This window comes from Necator americanus, chromosome II, assembly GCF_031761385.1.
Source record: "Necator americanus strain Aroian chromosome II, whole genome shotgun sequence".
NCBI classification, from domain to species: domain Eukaryota; kingdom Metazoa; phylum Nematoda; class Chromadorea; order Rhabditida; family Ancylostomatidae; genus Necator; species Necator americanus.
Window position 1 is genome coordinate 12,256,626 of NC_087372.1, and position 20,030 is coordinate 12,276,655.

At 38.9% G+C, this 20,030-nt stretch overlaps 1 protein-coding gene across 1 annotated transcript; it reads left to right on the plus strand.

Moving 5' to 3' along the window:
* Positions 1 to 1,725: 1,725 nt before the first annotated feature.
* On the plus strand, positions 1,726 to 18,035 carry RB195_017620 (uncharacterized protein; the record flags this gene model as incomplete). The annotated part of the gene is made up of 6 exons (XM_064184692.1): positions 1,726 to 1,840; positions 1,923 to 1,987; positions 6,435 to 6,522; positions 8,929 to 8,937; positions 8,999 to 9,098; positions 18,014 to 18,035. The coding sequence occupies 6 exons, from the start codon at positions 1,726 to 1,728 to the stop codon at positions 18,033 to 18,035; spliced, it is 399 nt and encodes a 132-aa protein (XP_064040573.1).
* Between the last annotated feature and the right edge of the window lie 1,995 nt (positions 18,036 to 20,030).

Genomic DNA, 20,030 nt, shown 5'->3' on the forward strand with positions numbered 1-20,030 from the left:
GCCGTAAAAAACGGAAGAAGCGGCGCTGCACAAGGCTGGCGCGCTCCTTGTAGGAAATATTATAGAACTCTTTGTAGGAAATAGTGCGCCAGAACGCCCGAAGCCACATCTTCCGGGCCGCTTTTTACGCCAGTTAGGAAGAAATGGATGGAATCATCCCCTCTAAATAATCTACTATCCCGTATACGAATACTCCACCTGAAATCCGTACCACCTCAGATTCTTGGAGTGATGTCTTTAAACGTCTGTCGTTGCGCAGATAGTTTTGATGTATTCTACTCTCAATCTGCGGCACAGAGTCATTTTTTTGGAGCTTTAGAACATTCAAATTTAACGGAACTTTACCCATTGGATCCCGGTAACTGTCCTTTCACCTCTTCATGACGATTTATCATTATCATCAGTCAGATATATCAGGGCTAATTAATGTACATACTCCTTTTTTTGAAATGCTACCGATGACAAGCAAAGAAAGTGAAGTAAAGGCGCTTATAAACATGTTCATTCGAGCCGACGATATATCTAGAAAAAATACTAACTGTAATAGAAATACTCTTACAACTCACCGATCGCCTTAGGGTTCTTTCATCAGATACTGGAACAATCAGGAAGAAAATCATTCGGGATCACTCGAGAGAAATGAGAAGATCCACAGTTTTGGAATTTCTACGAAAAGTTCCCTTTGAATTCAATCGATAATTCAATGCACAAGTTAGCGCTTATGCAATTTAAGAATAAAAATTTAAGAAGAAGCAATTTTATTTCAGTACTTTTGTTTTTAAGTTGAGCCGGTTACGATGCTGTGATACCATTTACTCTTGGTTAACCTTTCGGCTAGTTTGCCTTCTTCAGACCTTGAGAGAGATCCACCTGATCAAACTCCTAACTGCCCATTAAAGGAAATATCAGATTCCCTACTAGATCTACTGAATCTCATGGCTACTAGTGAAGGTGTAGGTCGAACCTTAGGATCAAATGACTTTCCTGCCGCTGCTACATCCCCGTAGTGGGGTGACTAGGGCTACCGCTAACAGCACTCTTAGAGGCTCTGAAAAAGGCAAACTCGAACGTTAGCAAAGAGTGAAAGGACTATATTACTCAACAATCTCCAAGTCTTCTTTTGTTGAAACTTTGGCATTGGCAGACCTGTATTTATGTTTTCTTGTCATGCAAACGAGGTTTGGTGACACTTTATTATTGGTCTGACGTTTCGACAACTTCGGTTTTATCAAGGGCCTGAAAATGGTTAGAGTTCTTCGATGCTATGCATATCTCATCAAAGTCCACCTCTCCCTTTGTCAAGCCTCGTCGCTATGCAAGAACTCCAAAAAAAAAAACCAGTATGAGAAGCTAGCAGGGCTGGTGAACCACAGCATTCTTACAGATGGTCACGCGAGATGAATGAGACCTACGCACTATGCAGTATCCTCAAGTACTGATGTCTGGATAGTGTCAAAAAACCACGTGTGGGAAACTTATAGTTCACAAGGTTTTACGAACGGCATAAAGGCATTAGTAATTGATAAGCACTGTAAGCACTCATTTCTGTTATTCATGGATAGAATCCTGACGGAACTCTAGAATGCTTCTAATGCCTTCCTAGCAGATATTTCTTTCCCGTAGGTTAATATCGTACACCTCATTCCAAACTCTTTCCATCACGTTTCTCATTCTTGTGGCGCCCTAATGCTGTCATGTCGTGTTTCCACGTCTTTTCCCAGGCAAATGCTCCTCGATGAGCAGTCTCAACATTCTTTCAGTTTCTCTAATATAAATGGCAGTGTATGTCAGGCATTCTATCCGATAAATTACTTCGTACAGTCTCCAGTTTTACCGAATGGTCAATTAACGCATCACTCCGATACACATTACTTATCGTAAAGTCTGTTGCGAACCAACCGTCTCTTGATGCCGTCGTTCAGGATGGTCACTGATACAACATAATCCTGCAATTGTGCACGCAAAAGAAGCCGGTTTATCGCAACAAGTAAGGAATCGGAGACCAAGGGTTTGCACAGGGGAATTCTACCTCCACGTTGGGCCTTCGGCATTTCATTTCTAGTTTGATATTGAGCGTGGGGTTTCGATCTCGTGTAACCGTTTAAACTAGCTATGATTATAGTTGGCTTCAGTGGATCCTTACGTTCTCTTTCTCCTGTACACATTGCTCTACTGTTGTTGTATTTTACTATTGTTTTGACCATATTCCGGACAATTGCCTTTTTAGCGCCAGCAGGATGAGCTGATGTTGCGTTTATCAGAATTTTGACTGAGTTTTATGTACTGCGATAGATCATTTAAAATTTTGAAATTTTCATCCATTTTGAATTACGCCTATGTTACAATAAAGCAATCGCCGATATAAAGATAAAAGATAAAGTCACTGGCGTATCAATCCACTTGGGATGCGCCAACGCGTTTTACTGGAATTATCACCGATATATCGGCAGAAAATCTGTGAAAGACGTTCTATTACTGGTTGTTCTAGCCTGCTCATAAAGCAAATAGGAAGTATTGGAGCAAGATTTTGGCCCTCTAATTTGAGAGTTGTATTTCCTTTACCATTTGAATATGTTGCACTGAAGACATTCGTTTATAAGGGTCATTATGCGTTTACTGACTAGACCAAAAGTTTCTATACTTCAGCCGCGTCTATCTAGTATTTAGTACTGATGTCTAGATAGTGTCAAAAAACCATTTACCATGTCGAAATATTATTACAATAACGTTTTTGTTTGTTCGTTTTGATCATATGTGAACAAAGGTAAACATGATGGAAATGAATTTGAATTAAAACAAACAATTTTAGCCATAGAAAAAAGAAATATTTGCTAGAAAGGCATCAGAATCATTGTGGATTTCCCTCAGGAATCCACCCGTGAATAACAGAGATGAATGCTTATCAATTACTAATGACTTTATGCCGTTCGTAAAACTCTGTGAGCTATAAAATTGTTCCACATGCAGCTACTTGACACATAATGAATATGAATTAATTAATTATAAATAAATAATGCGTAGTGCATAGATCTCATTCGCATTGGGTTTCATTCCGCAAGAATGCGGTGGTCCACCAGCCGCGCTAAACAATGACACTGCTCAGTTTGTTCTCCTGTTTGGATTTTTGTGTGTTGCACTAAGAACGATATCGAAAATTCGCAACGAGAGTAGAGTTCAGTGGGATATGCATAGCATCAAAGACCAATTTCATGTCTTTTATAAATACGAAGTTGTCGAAATGTCGGTCAATCAATAAAGTTTCATCAGAACCTCAACATGCCCCGAGGTTTTTAAAAGTCACACACGGAGATTTTATTTTAGTTTACTACATCCATTGCTATTTTCTATAAGCTACTCCGTGTTGATGCAAAGGTCATCGTGGTTGGAGAACAACAGTCAGCAGTTATTAGGAGTCCCTTGAGAGCTGAATTAGATGTTAAGGGGCAAGTCAGAAGTGTGTGTTTTTATTCTCGCACCCCAGTAACTCTCTTCCAGGGCGAGAAAAATTCTCCTAAACGCACTCACAAATCCAACTTCAAGTCAGTTTGAGTGATTTTGACAAATCGTCGATATCGGCACCTTTTGATCGGTACATATCCCTAAACATCAATATTATTGTTTATAATTAAAATGAACCTCATCATGTGTAGTTTTGTAGTCATTTAGTTCTGCTTAGTTTTTAACTCTTTAATTCCACTTAGTTCTTCTCTTTATGAATAAGAATGATGCGAATACAGGTAATACAGTAAGAAATAGAAAAATATTAGAAGATTAGAGTGGTTTCACACCATTGTACTTGTCTGATCATGTAGTTTTCTTCACAAAAAATGTCTTCGAGTTTTTCCGTAAAATCGTAATTTTAATAATTTTTCAGAAGTACTTTTGGGCTTAAAATTTTATTTCAAAAAATACAGAGATTAGTGAAGAAGTTAAAAGAGGTTTTAAAACAAAAAATGCAAACGGAGGTACATTTTAATGCAGGTATATGCTACCTTCACGCAATTACCGACATTCCCAGTTTGTTGCTAATTACCTTCAGTTCAGACCATTCGGTAAATGAAAATCACCAATGCATGGACAATATTCTTTTTGTAACCAGTGAGGCACCACCTTTGCGAAAACCTGTGATATTTCCTGAGACAACATTCGAACTGAAAATCTACATTATCGTAAACATTTTTGATAGTGTGCAGGAAAGATAAAGGGACAATTTAACAAAGGAAAAGATGGTAAATAATTATCAGCTTTTGGTGAAAGGATGATTTTAATAAAACAAAACAAAAACATGTCGGCGATAAGCTCACCGCTTGGCGTAAATGTCCGCTTGCAGTTCTTAGGAACAATGAACATTGAAAACACATAAGTAGATTTTCACAAGCACATATGAGTGTCTGCTGTGCAATGGAAGTCGTAGATTTTTCTAAATTTCATATAACTGGGAAATTCATTTAAAAGTACGCTTTGTACTAGTTAGTACCGCCTTTCGGAAACGTATTCGAGTAACCTATTAGAATATCATTGTTTATTTTTGTAGTTTCATTAACATACGGGTGGACAGGTGTGGCGCAGTCGGTAAGATGTTTGGCTGCAACTGGTTCAAAATTGCCTAGTGCCAACCAAGTGGCTACTGAACCTTTTACCAAATTCGCTACACTCATCTTTTGATGGAAGAGGAATGAGTTTAAAAAAGAGTTTGTTTTATATAAAGAGTATTTTTCATTTTTGTCATTACCATTGCCAGACTTCTCTGGAAGAATAAAAACACTGACTGGACACAACTCTGCTCGCCCCCGTAAGTCATTGTAAGGCTGCACACGCGTTCACAAACCTCAAATGAATTCTAAATTGAAGTCGATTGCGTGGACGCCTTCCCATGGGATTGATCATTGGGTTCTCTTTATTCTGTCATGCTATCTATGCACATATTTATTTATTCCCTTCAATTCTTCTTGTTTACATGTGTTCATGTCGGAAATGCTCGTGAAAATGTTGTCTTATAGTTCAAAACTTATCATCCCAATCTCAAATTGGCTTCATATTTTTCATTTCTTTGGACTCATCCAAATATGGATTTTCACCTGTGGAGGAAATATCCCTAGGAGCTACTGTTGTAAATCTGTGTAGAGCATAACATTATAGCGCATTACTTAGAATGCATGTGTACGTGATTGGAGAATTCTTCATCGAATAAACAAAAATCGGAAGTGTAAACAACGTTGATAGGAGTCGAACAAAGAAGATGATGGCTGCCTGGTTCCATCCACGATGAGGAGTTTTACAACATTACGGAAAATGTGTAATTATCTAGACGATCATTAAACATGGTTACGGATGGAGAAAAACAATATATTGAATCAGGGAACAACTGGGGGATTAGGCGAGATGAACGAAGCACTCCAACGCTCAGATGGTTCAGCAATTTTCCCTTCAAAGGTAGAGAAGAGAAATATATTATATGGTATTATATATAAACATATATATATATATATATAATATTCACAAATTCTACTTTAAAAAAAAAACAAAAATGTGCGGCCTAGATCGTAGATGGTGGAATCCAGCCGATTAATCTATTCATTGTTTTTATCCCCAGGAACAATTTTTGTATCAACCTATCGATCCCGAATGATGCCATATCCAGGACCAGGGGATTTCGAACCAGCAACCATGCAGCCGCGCCCAAACCTCTTAGTGACTGCTTGTTTTCTATATCCTACTTATTTATGTAATTTTAGTTCTTTCTCATTGATAACGTAGAGGAAATTTGTTGGATGCATAGAAGTTTGGAAAGTGAAAATATATTATGTATTATGTAACTAATCAGTATCTTAATTAGGCAATAGACGGCATTTTTTATTTTACCTCTTTTTTTTTTGAAAAACACTCATTTAAAGTATGTTTTCGAGCGTAGTTATCATCATTCATATGTAGAGGAAAGAAAAAAAAAGGTGAAGAATGTTTATAAAGATTTTCACTTTTCGAATTTTCATTTCTAACTCTGGATGGGACTGAGTACCAAATTATCCAGACCGGAGGTCGTACACGGAACTGCTCATTATTTTCTATTTATCGTGTCTTTTCACTTTGTGTTATATTTTTCCTGTATTTGTTTCGCATCTGCCTCTGTCCCATCCTTTTGACACTTTTTGACACACCATTAGGGTTAGTAAATAAATAAATAAACAAACAAACGGTAGATCAGATTGGTTATATGTTAGTAGAGAGAAGGTAGTTAGGAGACTGTAGTTCAGTGGTAAGTGGTCCAAACGGTCGATTGTTCAGAACCTATCGTACGTGCTATCGTACCTCTTAGGTTTATGCGTTGGTGCAATAGTTCTCCGGGAAAATGAGGATATTCACTCGATAAAGAGGTTGATTTCCGCAGGTCACCTTTCAAACTGCGTTCACAACGTTCATAAACATCTATTATTCAGAATTGGAATCGGACGCGTTCGTGCATCCCAAAGGGATTGATCAGCGCCAACCGCTACTTTGTCCTTCACCCTTTAGAATCATTCCAAGGTAGAATTGGTGTTTTATCCGGGCATTCTATAAATTCTGTTTTTAGCTCCGTTTTCAAAATTTGTCTGCATGCAATATTACACATGAATAACGCACATCGCGCAATATGTAAAGCAAGAAGGTGAAGAATAAAAACCGATACGTACGAAATGAATGGAAAAAAAACAGATAAAGTAAAAACAAATGCGTATCTAACGGGGAGTACACAAGAATACACACATTAATGAGTTCTAACGTCTAAAAATAGAGAAAAACAAGAAAATAAACGTACTAAAATCTCCGTAATTTCTAATAAATAATCCAATAACCAATAAGAAATATCGATAAGGGAATTTCTGGCCTCCACAACGAAAGCACCACATTTGTGAAAGCGTTAACTAATTAGTGTGGCAAGCAAATTTATTCATATTTTATGCATAAACAACCGAAAAATGTGAGATCACGTCATATCCTTCAACTATGTATATGCGCATAATCGAAATTTTCTCAGCGGTCAGTTTATGCTCTATGCTGAAACGCTCACTATACTCATAAAATTTTGGCGTTTATCTCCGTATTCCATAAAAGGACAGTTGAAATTAGTTGTAAGGTGGTGAAATGTTCTTTCCAAGGTTGCCTAGGACTTTATTTGACGATTGCAACCGACCGTACTCTCGATAACTTCAACTTTACGCCTATTTAGCAATTTCCTTCCCCGTCACTAACCAAACCTACCTTTTTATGAGAATTTACCGCGTGCAGAACGATGTTTTTCCAAAAAGAAAACTTACAAGTAAAGGTTACGATATAAGTGATTCCGTTCAGGAATTAATGCAGACATTGTGGTGTGCGCAAGCGAATCCCTCTCCAACATCGCCGATCTCTGCCTTTTCATTCCGGCAGATAAGGAATTTCCTCAACTAACCGTGAACAAAGGAACTTCGGCAGACGCGTTTGCGGCTGAAGCCGATTTCCCGAGGGAGTACATGGGTCAATCCATAACTTCTTCAATTATGCGCTACCTCATTTGCTAAGAAAACCGCTGGTCGTAGAAAACTACTATCTCTCATTTATTATAGCATATTCATTGACTTCCTTGATTATAGCATATTCATTGACTTCCTTGATAGTTCTAGATATTTTCCATAAGGTCTACTACAGTAGCCGAGTTTTAGATGAAGAGGGAAGGGCGTGGTCATACCTCTAGGTCTGGAAAAAATCGGGTGGAGCGTTGGTTTCCTTATACGCCCCTTTTAGAGCGATTCCAATTACTTCCCTAGCTCGCTAAGGTGTTCCGACCATAGTTTTCGAGCAGCTGTGAAATGTTTCACGCGCAACTCAAACTCTCTCTCTCTCGAACCTCATTTGCATCCTTGAATTAGCTGGAAATTGACGGCGACCAGTTCGGCTTTGTTGATCTCACCCAATTTTATGCAGTCATGTGTGTACATATATACATGTCGGAAGTGAATAGCCTCTAAACATTTCTCAAAGCGCAACAACAAAACGTAAGGCGTGGGCGAAGGTCAAATGAGACCATTTTCTCAACGCTTGTGTTTCTTGGATCACTTCACTTCATCGCATTACTTCTTTTAATTCTATCCAAAGTGATTTGTAATCCTTCTGTATTTACAGCTGGTGGTGAGGCGTCTGCGATCTTCTATTTTTTATTAGCTATTTTATTTTATTTTATTTTATATTTTACCTATCTCACATCCATTTCTGTCAAATTCTTCAAGAAAAAAAAAACACATGTGATGTTTACAAAGGATGATGTGTGATGTCTATTCAAAACAATTTGTTAGAGAATCCTGAATGATTTTATGTGCGCTGCCCTTTTGAAAAAGATCCTTCTTTTGCGCTGCCCTCGATTGAAAAAAAATCATCAGAAGCGAAATGTAACTAATCACATGGACGACATGGAAATCTTGGAGTCAAAATCAAAAGTACAAAATGAGGAGCGGACGCGCTTGGTCTTCGATAGGCGTGAAGTAACATTGAAAACATTTGAACATTTTTGCGTCAGGTCATTATTCCTACAGTTTGCCATCGGTTAAAAATTGGTCCCGCAGTCGGTTCTACGAACATTTTTCGCATGCTAATAGGATCCTCCCAAACATAATTCGTTTAGATTGTAAGACGCGCTTTTCTCAGAAGAACACAACAGAAGAATTACTGAAATATTTGCTCCCGACTGAAATTCTATCCGGCTTCCACTTGATCTCTCGTTTCGAATTGCATTTGACGGATTTCAATTACCAACATTTATTTTTGCGAAGCCAACAAAGAGCAAATACTGACAGAACCCCTACTTTCGAACAAATATACAACGATTTAGTCTGTGGCAGGTTTCCACGCAGGAATCCTCGTGAAATGTCGTTCTGTCCACACCCGGTAGACTTTCTACGCCGATTTCGCTGATTTCAGATGGGCTTCGTTCGTTCCGTGCTAGTCTGGTGCGCTATCGTCTGCCTCACTCTCAGCTTTGTCCTTCAAGATCTCCCCTTAGAAAGATATGAACGAAGCCAACGTGAAGCGTACTTCGAGCGACCATATCGTGCTTTGCCTGGTCCCGCCTTCATCTATAACAGATTTATGTGAGTTTTTCTTAGGATTTTTAAATTAGGCTAATTTGTAGGAGACAAAGGGATGTGAAACCTTTATGAACTCGCCATGAAACGAATGTTCCTGCGTATTAAGACCAACAAAAACGTCTGAGGGATGGTGGAAAGTAATTTCTTGGATTTCACGGATTTCATGTTCAAATTTTTTGGACTCAGGAACAATCTTCACTGTACAGATCTGGAGTTGAAAAAAGGGGCATCAGTTTGCCGATTGATAAATAGAGTGAATACATCATTGACTGAAGCCTAAGATATACTAACAAATGTTTTGTTTAATTTTGAAAACTAGTTCATTTTAAGTAAATCGTTACATCTGGTATTTCAATATAGTATAATATAATGATATTAACATCATATCATAACTATATTAAAATAATATTAGATCTATGATTAAATAATAGACATCAGGTTCAATAAAACTATAGGAATATCTATATAACGATAAGAATAAGCTTGATGTTCAACATCTCATAAGAAGATGCTTAAAACTTTAGATTTTTGAAGCTACATTCAGGTTCCATCCGAACACCTTGCTAATCATTGGATTAAAGATGTAATCCTGCCCGATTGGGCTTCACTGTAGAGTTTCTCCTTGAGTGGGCGGGCTGAGACCTAAATCTTCGTCTATGTTATCGGAGAACAAGCTGTCCAATGACCAAATCTACCATGTATAATTTGTTACGCTCAAATGTAATTTAAGTCTGTTTGGTTCCTTCGGTTGTGTTATGTTTCTTACCAGATGAGCACACGTAATGGGGATCGTTGAGGAGCACGAAAAAAAACACTACAAAGACACTAGGGAGACGTCTCTTTCTACCACGCGGGCCGATTAGCACAACGTCCGTTTCATATTTTCGCATCGTTCGTTTATCGCATAAGCTTAGCTTAAAAATGTCATGAATTGTTTTAATTAAAAAGTCCAGCTACTCGTACGAATAAAAGAAAAAGACCAGAAACCGGTCTTTGGAGTAGTTTGTTTTCCTACTCAACTTAAACTCACCATATTTTCGTATATTAATTCAGTACTGTAAGAAGCTTTAGAGGAATTTTTGTAAAATTTGCTGATTCTAGTGAGAATTTGATAGTTTATGTGAAGAAAATACGACCAAGAAGATCGATAACCTATGTAATACCGAAACATGCAGTGGTTTGTTAATATACACAGAACAGATACGGATATTTTCGACCACCCAATTATAATGCATCCATGAATCCGCCATAGTGCTCACCAAGCCGTTCATCCCTCCGGGGTCGATAAATTGGTACCAGACTTGTTTGGGATGTCTGGGAGGATAAAAACACTGATAGCCACCGGAAGTCATTGTGTAGGCCAGTTACACGTTCGTAAACCTCAAATGATTCTGAATTGAAGTGAACGTGGGGGCGCATCCCAAGCGGATTGATTAACGCCAGAAACTCTATCCTTTATCCTTTATTCTTTAGCACACAAGTTAGCAACAAGGGTCTTAGGAGTGAGGGTGAAAACGTAAACAATCCCAATCCTCAAAAGCTCAATTTAACTGGCAACTCCTGACGCTCACAGGATTGACGAAATGAATGCACGGAATGATTTCATCATTCCTAAAAAGTTTCTTTGTGTGAAGCTTCCTATCAAGTAATTCCATTATTAATCTACGTCACTTCTATTTTTCATTTCGTCAATACCAAAAGTGCAAAGAGTTATCTCGTCGGGTAATCTGATACCTGTAGTGCTGCTAATGCCGGCCATTTCCGAATTTGTAGGAGATATTTGCCGTTTCCGTTTTGATACTTGCAAATAACTTCCTTATTTCACAAAATACACTTCACTCGATGGTAGAAAGGGCGTAATATGTAGCTTTTTCTTAAATACGCCCTTCAACTAAGCGTAATAGTTACGTTGTTTCATTAACAAGCATCTAGATTTAGTTTTGAAGCAGTTTTGAAGGAGCAAAATGGGTGGTCTTTGTGCGATCCCTCTTCATCCAGATGCTCCTCATTTCCAGAGCAGCTATTTTCGTAGACAACTACCAGCAGGCTCATCATCGAGGAAAAAATTGTTTTTAGTTTTGTCTCCGACGATCACTCCAAACTTAGCGCAAATTGCTAGCCATAACCAGACATTAATTTCTGCCCATGTTTTCCAATGTTGTTAAGGCGGAGCAGCCCAACAAGTCCGCATCGTGAGATCGAAATGTTACACGATGCATTTCGTTGAGAACTGTTGGGTATTCGTTAAACCGATGATCGAATAAAAGCCTCTTTATCTAATAGCCATTATCGAAACGGATTTAATTTTAAGACCTGGAGGTGGCGTTCTGGAAAGTAGTTTATATCAAGTTTTCTCCCATTTGTTTTTAAGACTAGCAGAAAAAAAAAACGTGAAATAAACTCAGCAATCAGAGGTGTCTGTTCTCCACAAACAAAATAAAACCGCCTGAGGATAGCATCACACGAAACTGAAGGTGTTGGGATCTCTCCACCCACGAATTTAGGGATTTAATTCACTAGTATGATCGCGATCACGACTCTCTATTCAGAGATTATCCAGAGCACCGGCGTGGGAAATGGCGTCGTCGGGCTGGAACCTCCTACGAGACATCTATTAACGTGTCACGTATGCGAGAGCAGGCACACGCGTCGTGTCTCCGATAGGGCGATAGGAAGGTCGCGTCTTAGTATTGCATCTCTTGCATCGCAAGACGTTATTAGGTGCTTCGTTAGAGAATTCGATGTAACAATACCGTTTCCTAATTTTCTGGATATCTACTTCCTAAATCTAAGCTCGTTTAGAGAATATGACTTTGCACTGGAAATTCCTCCAAATGCTTCAGCAGATCCTCAAATTTTCAATTTTTGGAACCTGCTGAAAGGTTGGACAATAGAACAACCAGCTTTTCATGTTCCTACTCTATTGCAATTGAGAGGGGCAACTGGCAAGACTGGCTATTACTGGCTTGTCTGTTTTCTATAATTTCATCTCGTAGAAAGCAATTTTGAATATAAATCAAGTTATAAAAACGCAGTCGCACAGTTAGCCAACCGATTGTACTGCTTGAAAGACTTCCAAACCGAAAGTATTGTTAAGAAGTAGAAAATCTGGATAGAAGAAAGTGCATGTTGTAATTTCTTGTGGACATTCGTGCTGCACAACTTTTCTAAACATTGAGCAATGACATGTGTAGCGTATCTGCAGAAAAAAACGCAAATAAAAACTTCTAGATAAGAAAAAAAATTTGCGACCTTCGTGATACTGTCCCACTGTGCTGCGTTGAAGGAAGTACGGTAGATGTATGCTTAATGAAGCGAGCAAGTGCTCCACCGTACAAAGTCCCAGAGCCAATTTCTTCGTGCGCTTTTTTAGGCATGCAGCTGGAGCACCCACCCATGCTAGCGGTGTACAGTAGACTGGATTGTTCGTCTGATGAGGTCAGGATGCTTGCAGCAACCTAGATCTTTGAAAAAACATATAAACTGGTAGATGTCTAGCAGTAACTCCGATATGCAAACAACTAATTACCGAGGTAAAAGAAATTTAAATAATATTATTTTGACAATTATAAAACCAGAATGAAAGTTTAAAATGAAAAGAAATCTAATATCGCATGAGAAGTGTATTTGTTTTGAGTGCAAAAGATTCAAGTTAACTTATGGGTTTTATACAAGTCTTTCAAATCTTCCCTCTAGAAAAAAAAACATCCCGAGATTACATTCACTTGGGGAAATAAGTCATTATAGTAATATTTTTCCCTTCTTTGAGAAACAGTAATATTTTCCAGAAATAACCCACACTACAATATTTCCAAGTAGTTTTCTCCTGTGATCAAAGATCTTGCTAGAATTTTTGCTTTCGATGTTAGTCTTTTCTATGAAGGGTTTTACTACGGTCTCGTAAGGAGGTAAGCAAACGTAGCGCAGTCGGTAGCAGGTTACGCTGTGGCTGCACGATGAATTGTTGGTTCGAAATGAAAACCCTGCTCAACACATTCGTTGGCTCTCGCATATCACTAAATGGCCAGTACGCGTTCATAAACGCTGGAAGTTCATCCTTTATCATTTTTCTTTACCTTTATCCAACAAGGAAGGGAGATAATGGAAGGGAGTTGAGTTTACGAGTATGAGAGTAATCAATTCCGCCTATAAATCAACAAAAAACGCGTGCATATCAGCCCAACGATGCAACTTACTACAGAGTCCTACTACAGAGGTAGTCCGCAATGCACTCGCAATTGTGCGGATGGCGCTTTCTATTTGGGTTTTACTGGCAGAGCAGTGGACGACGGACGGACGGGGATGGGGCTCAGTGCGTTCTGCAGCGCAATCAGTTGCATCGTTGGGGGAAACACTCGCTTACTCTATTAACGCACTTTTGAGAATTTATTTCGAGATCTCCCCTACCCTTGTGAATTTCATTCCCATCACCATCTCCTCACGCAGAGATCCTTTTATTGGAATTCTCTGCACTAATCATATTCTCTAGAAATTTATTTTATTCTGTAAGCAAACGCAAACGCAAGCAATGTACAGATTTTTCTGCCTAGGCTCAAAATCATGCAACATTTCCCTCTCTTATTCTACTGAAAGAATTTTGGGCACATCTCAACAGTGGATTTTTTAACCTCCTGCATGTCTGGATAAGTCTGGATACGTTGCTGGTCATGAAAACAATCACACGAACCATTCCATATATATTCTACTGCAGGTAATAAGTACTATCAAAAATACAATATACTTTGTTTCTTTATTTATCTTGGTGAAACAGACCAAACAAGTGAAGTGCGAACACCTACATATAGTTATTCATTTATTTATGTGAAAAAATACCATAGGAGTGTCATGAAACAAAAACAAGACGGGCCAAGGCTCACTAGAGTTATGGCAAGGTTTTATACAGTTTTTTTCGACCCTTCTCTTTCCTATACGTACAAAGCGATCGAAAAAAGAAGGGTCGTTTCGAGCATCATAGAGACCCCAGTGTATCCGGAGAACCAACTCTTCTTGTATTGGCAATGAAGTGCAAACGGGTGAAATGTTCATGGCTCATATGGAGGACAATACATACGCAGCTGTCTCGAGGCGTGATTTAACCGGTGGTCCGTGCGTGCATTTTCATTTCATAAATGGATGCAGGGAGCTATTTTGTTGGATAGACTGTGGCCCTCAGTGCTCCTGAAGCCTCTGATTCCTGGATTTGCAGGGAGAGCTCTGCGTCTTCGTTGTAATAAACCCGTTGCGAACCACGGTCAAAAGTCTACTAGAATCATCAATAGAAGGTGTTTAGCATTAGAAATTCAATTGAACCGTTACCTTCCAGTTCAGTTGTACTAGCAGTAGATGTACATCCATTCGTATTCCACTTCTTTTTTTGTGGTGACTTCTAGGCGTAATTATATCCACAAAAATAAAATCCGTGCGTAATTCGCAGCTATTGCTAATCCGACTCTGTGCCAAATTATCCCGTGATAGTGCATTATTCAACGGTGAAAACAATTTTATGAGAAGTTTTATGGTAATTCAACACAAAAAAAATGACCGCTTCGCTCACCGGAGCAGGTCTCGAACGGATAAATGAACAAAAGTTCATTCCAAATCGCAGGAACAGCCGTGTACGCTTCGCTGATCTCGTCGCAAACATAATGCTGTAGAATAAGAAACGGATCCGAGAGCAGGGCCTACAGTGTCTTTGAATATTTTGGTGCATAGACTTTGTTACTGTACTTCTAATATTCAGAATGCTAAAGATCAACATGATGAATTCCTTCGAAAATGCTAATTGATTTAAAGTACGCGTGGAAAGAAAGCACTTTATAATTCGTAACCCTGAAACGAATATTCCAGGAAAAGAAAAACAGCCAGAAAAATTCCTGTCATCTAATTCATCTTTAATCTGATTCGCTGTCACTAAGAAAGACCGCAGTTTTCTCAATAAGTGCTCTTTCTTCAACGAAAATGTAAGGGGACCGCCCACTCGGAAATGAGGAAAATTTTCACCAGATAATCGCAAAATATTCCGTAAAATAGTAGAATCTACGGAGTGAAAACTATGAATGAATTTGAAACCTGGCGATGACCAAGAAGTTGGGTAGGATTTCTGTAATAAGCAATAAAATTTAAAAGATTTACTGCATTAAGAGTTTCTTTCTTATTTCTAGAGGGAACGTCATTTCTCCCATTTTAGATTTCAATTCCATTTCTTTGCCAAGAATTATTGGCGAAGGTGAATGTAAATCAATCAGACGACGGCTTCGCACTTTCTTTCTTTTTCGAGTTTTTACAAATTTAGCTGGATCTGTAACTACCTTTGTTTCTTGTACTGCCTGATTGAATTACTGGTGGAGAATAAATGTGTTGGAGGGAAAAGAAACGAAAATAAGATCGATATTCCTTAAAGGCATCACTCTACGAATCTGAGGTGGTACGGATTTTAGGTGCAGCATTCGTATACGGGATCGTAGATTATGGAGAGGGGTGATTCCGTCCATTTCTTCCTAATTGCCGTAAAAAAACCGCCCGGAAGATACGGCTTGTGGCGTTCTGGCGCACTATTTCCACCAGGAATTCGACTGGAGCGCACCAGCCTTGTGCGGCGCCGCATCTTCCGGGCCGTTTTTTTAAGGCAATTAGGAAGAAATGGACGAAATCACCCTCCTCTCCATAATCTACTATCTCTTATAAGAATACTCCACCTGAAATCTGCACCACCTCAGATTCGTGGGGTGATGTCTTTAACGCGGGGTTGAGATGAGATAGTTTCCTATAACGGTGTTTTGTTTCCAAGCGCGCATCATCTACAGTAATAGCAACATGAAGGTCGAAAGTTGTGCAAGGTATATGGGTCATAAGGTACCTGACAACAAGGTTAAATGATAAAGGATAAAGTGTCTTGAGTTAGTCAATCCGCTTGGGATGCACCACCACGTTCACTTTTTCGTTTGAGCTTTGCGAACGTGTATCTGGCCTGTAGCCGACGTGTCGAGTCAGTCTCTTTACCCTCCCAGACAGGTCTGGTGCCAATTTATCTTCCCCGGAGGGACGAAAGGCTTGGTGAGCACAAGGGCGGGTTCGAACCTCCGATCGTTTGTGCAGACAACGAAACCTCACCGGCTGCGCTACACCCGGTTCAATAAGTTTAGTGTAATTGTTGAGTTGTAAGGGGGATTATAACGTGGAACGGAATAAGGGTCAAGGACAAGTGTCTGGGGTAATAACTCCCAACAGTAATACTTCGTCCTGCATATATTTATATCCCTTATTTGTTTGTATGTGTGATATACTGTACTACAGTATATCCCAGCGGGAATGATTACCACCAGACACCGCGTCAACGCGTTTTAAATCAATTCACAATAGTTGGTAGCTTAGTAGATCCAGGCCAGTTTCGTACCACCGACCATACAGGTTATGGACGGTTCTGGTGCAGTGATAAGAGGTCGCGGAACCTGTGCACTATATCCGTTCATCACTTTTACAATGGAACAACAGAGAATTACAAGTATAATGACTAAACTGATAGTGCATACATTATAACGAATGTACTGTTGGCGCGGACGTGGATATCGTCTAGGAGATGTCGTTTCTAGAAGCTATTATCCCCTATAAATTAGTGTTTATCGCATTAATGCAAATAGATCCATAGTTTTCCAAATAAGTGGTCCTACTGAGTTGTAGGGGTGTAGCAACCTTTGCTTTCTACTGCACTCCGAGGAGTTAAACACGTGAAACCTGGTGCATACTGATTTTTCGTGGAACAAGATACGTTCATAATTGTTTGTGCAGGACGCTAAAATAAAATACACTTTTTCCACTAAAAATAGACCAGACATACAAATAGACAGACAAATTTGCACCCCAGCTTTTTATTACAGGAATGAAATCGTTCTATGACATTCCTCTATAAGTAACACTGGCCGGCGGGGCTCCATTTGTGTTTGGCCACAATCACGAAAATAAATAATCTACGAAAAGATTAAGTAGAGCTTGTTATACTGGTAATTTTTAAAAGAGATTTTTTTGCCCCAAAAAATACTACGTTCAATTTTTTTTTATTTCATTGATTTCCGTGTCTTTTTTGTATTAAAATACTATGATAAGAAGATAAAAATAGGGTAAATTCAGCAAAACTTGTATTTCGGATTTATTGAAAGTTCTAAAACAAAACTGTGTACGAAAAGCAATGAATAAGGCATGGAAAACATTTTTGTAAATGATGACAAAACATGAAAGGAAACAATGCGAGGGATCGAAAAAAATATTTTCACAAAGGAAGAAAAAAATCAGCGGGAAATATATCAGTGATTAGTTCGCTGCAGTTTTTTGGTTGGAAATAGATCTAGAGAGAAAATTATCACGAATTGCATACTTCTGAATCCAGAGTATAGACTGTGTTTAGAAAGATAATAAGTTCATGTTGTTGCTAGGTATTGCACTAAGAAAACTGTACAATAATTATTTAAGATGGTCTCGAACAAAAGGATGATATGTGTTTTTTTTATTTTTACGGATTGTAAAAAAAATTAGCAAATTCCATTCCATACAAACGTTGCTCATGTTTCTTTATGCATCAGTATAGATTTGTTGAGTTTTTGTGTAAAATATTAAACTTACTTAATTTTAGAACATGCGTCGCCGCAGAAAAGGCAGGGTTTCATGGTTTTGCCGGCGACTGTATTTTAGGAACACAAAGTAGCAGTAGATTACGCTTTCGAGGACTGCTTGCTATCTTTCAGTTAGTGACAAAAAACGGTGAAACATGGGGATCGTGCTTGAGCCGCACTCACCTTTTGATTTCAGAATTGGGTGAAACTTAGACATTGTGGTGCTGACGTGGTTGCTCAGCGGTTGTGCGCGAACTAAGCGAAATCACACTTTCTTCAGGACACTCTTCGTTTTTTAATGGTTAATTATTACAGAAATCGATTGCATGGATTATGAGAAGAATCGAAGGACTGACGAGCTCCATCCTAATTGAAACAGCTCCATATGCGTTAACATTGTACTTCTTCTCTTGCTTCGATAAATGATTGGTTGTTTTTACAACTGGTATTTGTGTTTTAATGTTTTTTTTTCTCAATTTAGGCTCATATTTGTTTATCTATTTCATACATTATGAGATGTACTTCTACTGCCAAAGACAGAAGATAACTACGGACGTATTGCATAGGAATGAGGTACATCTATAAGATCTGCAGGACCGGAAAAGCAGCAACTGGTAGTCAACATCTATAACAAGCGTTCAACCAAGCTGTCGTTGCGTGCCCGCGTCGAATACAGACATCATTTCCCTGTCGCTCTGACAGCACCATCAATCGATGACACTTGTGCTGACATGCTCATCAGAGCACTTGGAGGTGACTGTACATGCTTCTTAGAGAAGAGAACAAGATTATAGTGAAACATTCGGTATATGGGAACTCAATAATTCAGTTGAAGTGGCACACTTAATCTTAAGTTAATCTAATTATTAAGCACACTTACGTAGCATAATATTGTGTGCTGAACCTCACATTTCATCTCCGAGTTGGTGGAAAAGTCTTTTTTCTTTGGAAATACTCTGCCATGTTACGTGGCATTCTCTATGCTGAGGCCATAACTATCACCTGCTTTTTGTTTAGTGCTTTAGAATTCTATAGAAATATGAACGTGCCTTTTATCAGTTTTTCAATTTTCCTGTGCTGTGTGTTGTTGTTTGTTGTTTGTTTAAAGATGGATATCTCAAAAAAATTAGGCCCAGCATTGTTTAAAGTGATTAACGGAAGCAGATAGTACTTGTATTCTTAAATAGGGCCGAGGTTGTTGTAACCCTTTATTCGCAGCTATCGTTTCGGCAAGCTCGCCTTCTTCAGAGTCTGAAAGAATGAAATTGAAAATGATTTATCTGGTCAGTTGTCCTATCGGCCCAACAAAGAAAATCTTAAGTCTGCTGTTTGGTCTCATAGCTACAAGTAGAAGTGTAGATCGTACCTTAGGATCAGATGACTTCCCTGCTGCCGCTAGAAACTCGTAGTGAGGTGGCTAACGCAATCAAATATCAGCTTTAAGTAACGGTCGGGTTTCCTCTTAATACAAAGGTACTGTTTCATATCTTGCGTCTTGAAATGGATCCAAAACGCTTCGCGCGCCGCAGTGCTCGGATCAGTATCGTGATCTTAACTTCAAATTTTTCCCCGTTATGACGCCCTACCCTATGTCCACCTACTGCAGTGGAGTAGATTTTCCTTTGTCGTCCAGGTGTTCTTTGACTCGAATACACAGCGGTCTAGCTCTTTCTCCTATGTATTCGTCACTGCGTGCAGAAAATCAGGAAACACTTGAATAACACATGAACTCATGCAGTCATCTATTCTGTTATCCGGGCATATTCGGCACTCTGGCATAGTGAAAATATGGTCATATAAGCGATTGTTGCTTTCCTCAGACACTGCCGAATGTCATCGCTAATGTCATCGTAAGCAAATGGTATGCAAAAGGGTACTTCCTCCATATTAGATTTGCTTCGGGTTTGTGCTCTTTTACTCATATACCGCATTGAAGCCACTGCTGACAATTTTACTAGCAAGCTCGATAGATTCCTGTCTTTTTTCTCTTTCGATGCAAACGGAGGTGGGTGTGCGAAACATATTTTGTACTACCGATCTTTTAACCTGTGCTGGATGAGCAGAAATATAGTGAAGTATGATATTCATGTCACTGTGGTTTGCGATGCGACTACTTTGTTCTATGCACTCTGTCTCAGATACTCGTTTGGAAATACTGCATGTTGTGTTACATGAGCACTCGGGACTGTTCATTTAGTAGCTTAAGACAATTGTCTATCTCTGCTTGAGTGGACGAGACAAGAAAACACTCATCAATGTATCTGAAATAAGCAAAGGACGTGTTTCCCAAATCGATGCTTCAATTTCAGCCATGAAAGCAATGGCAAACGTT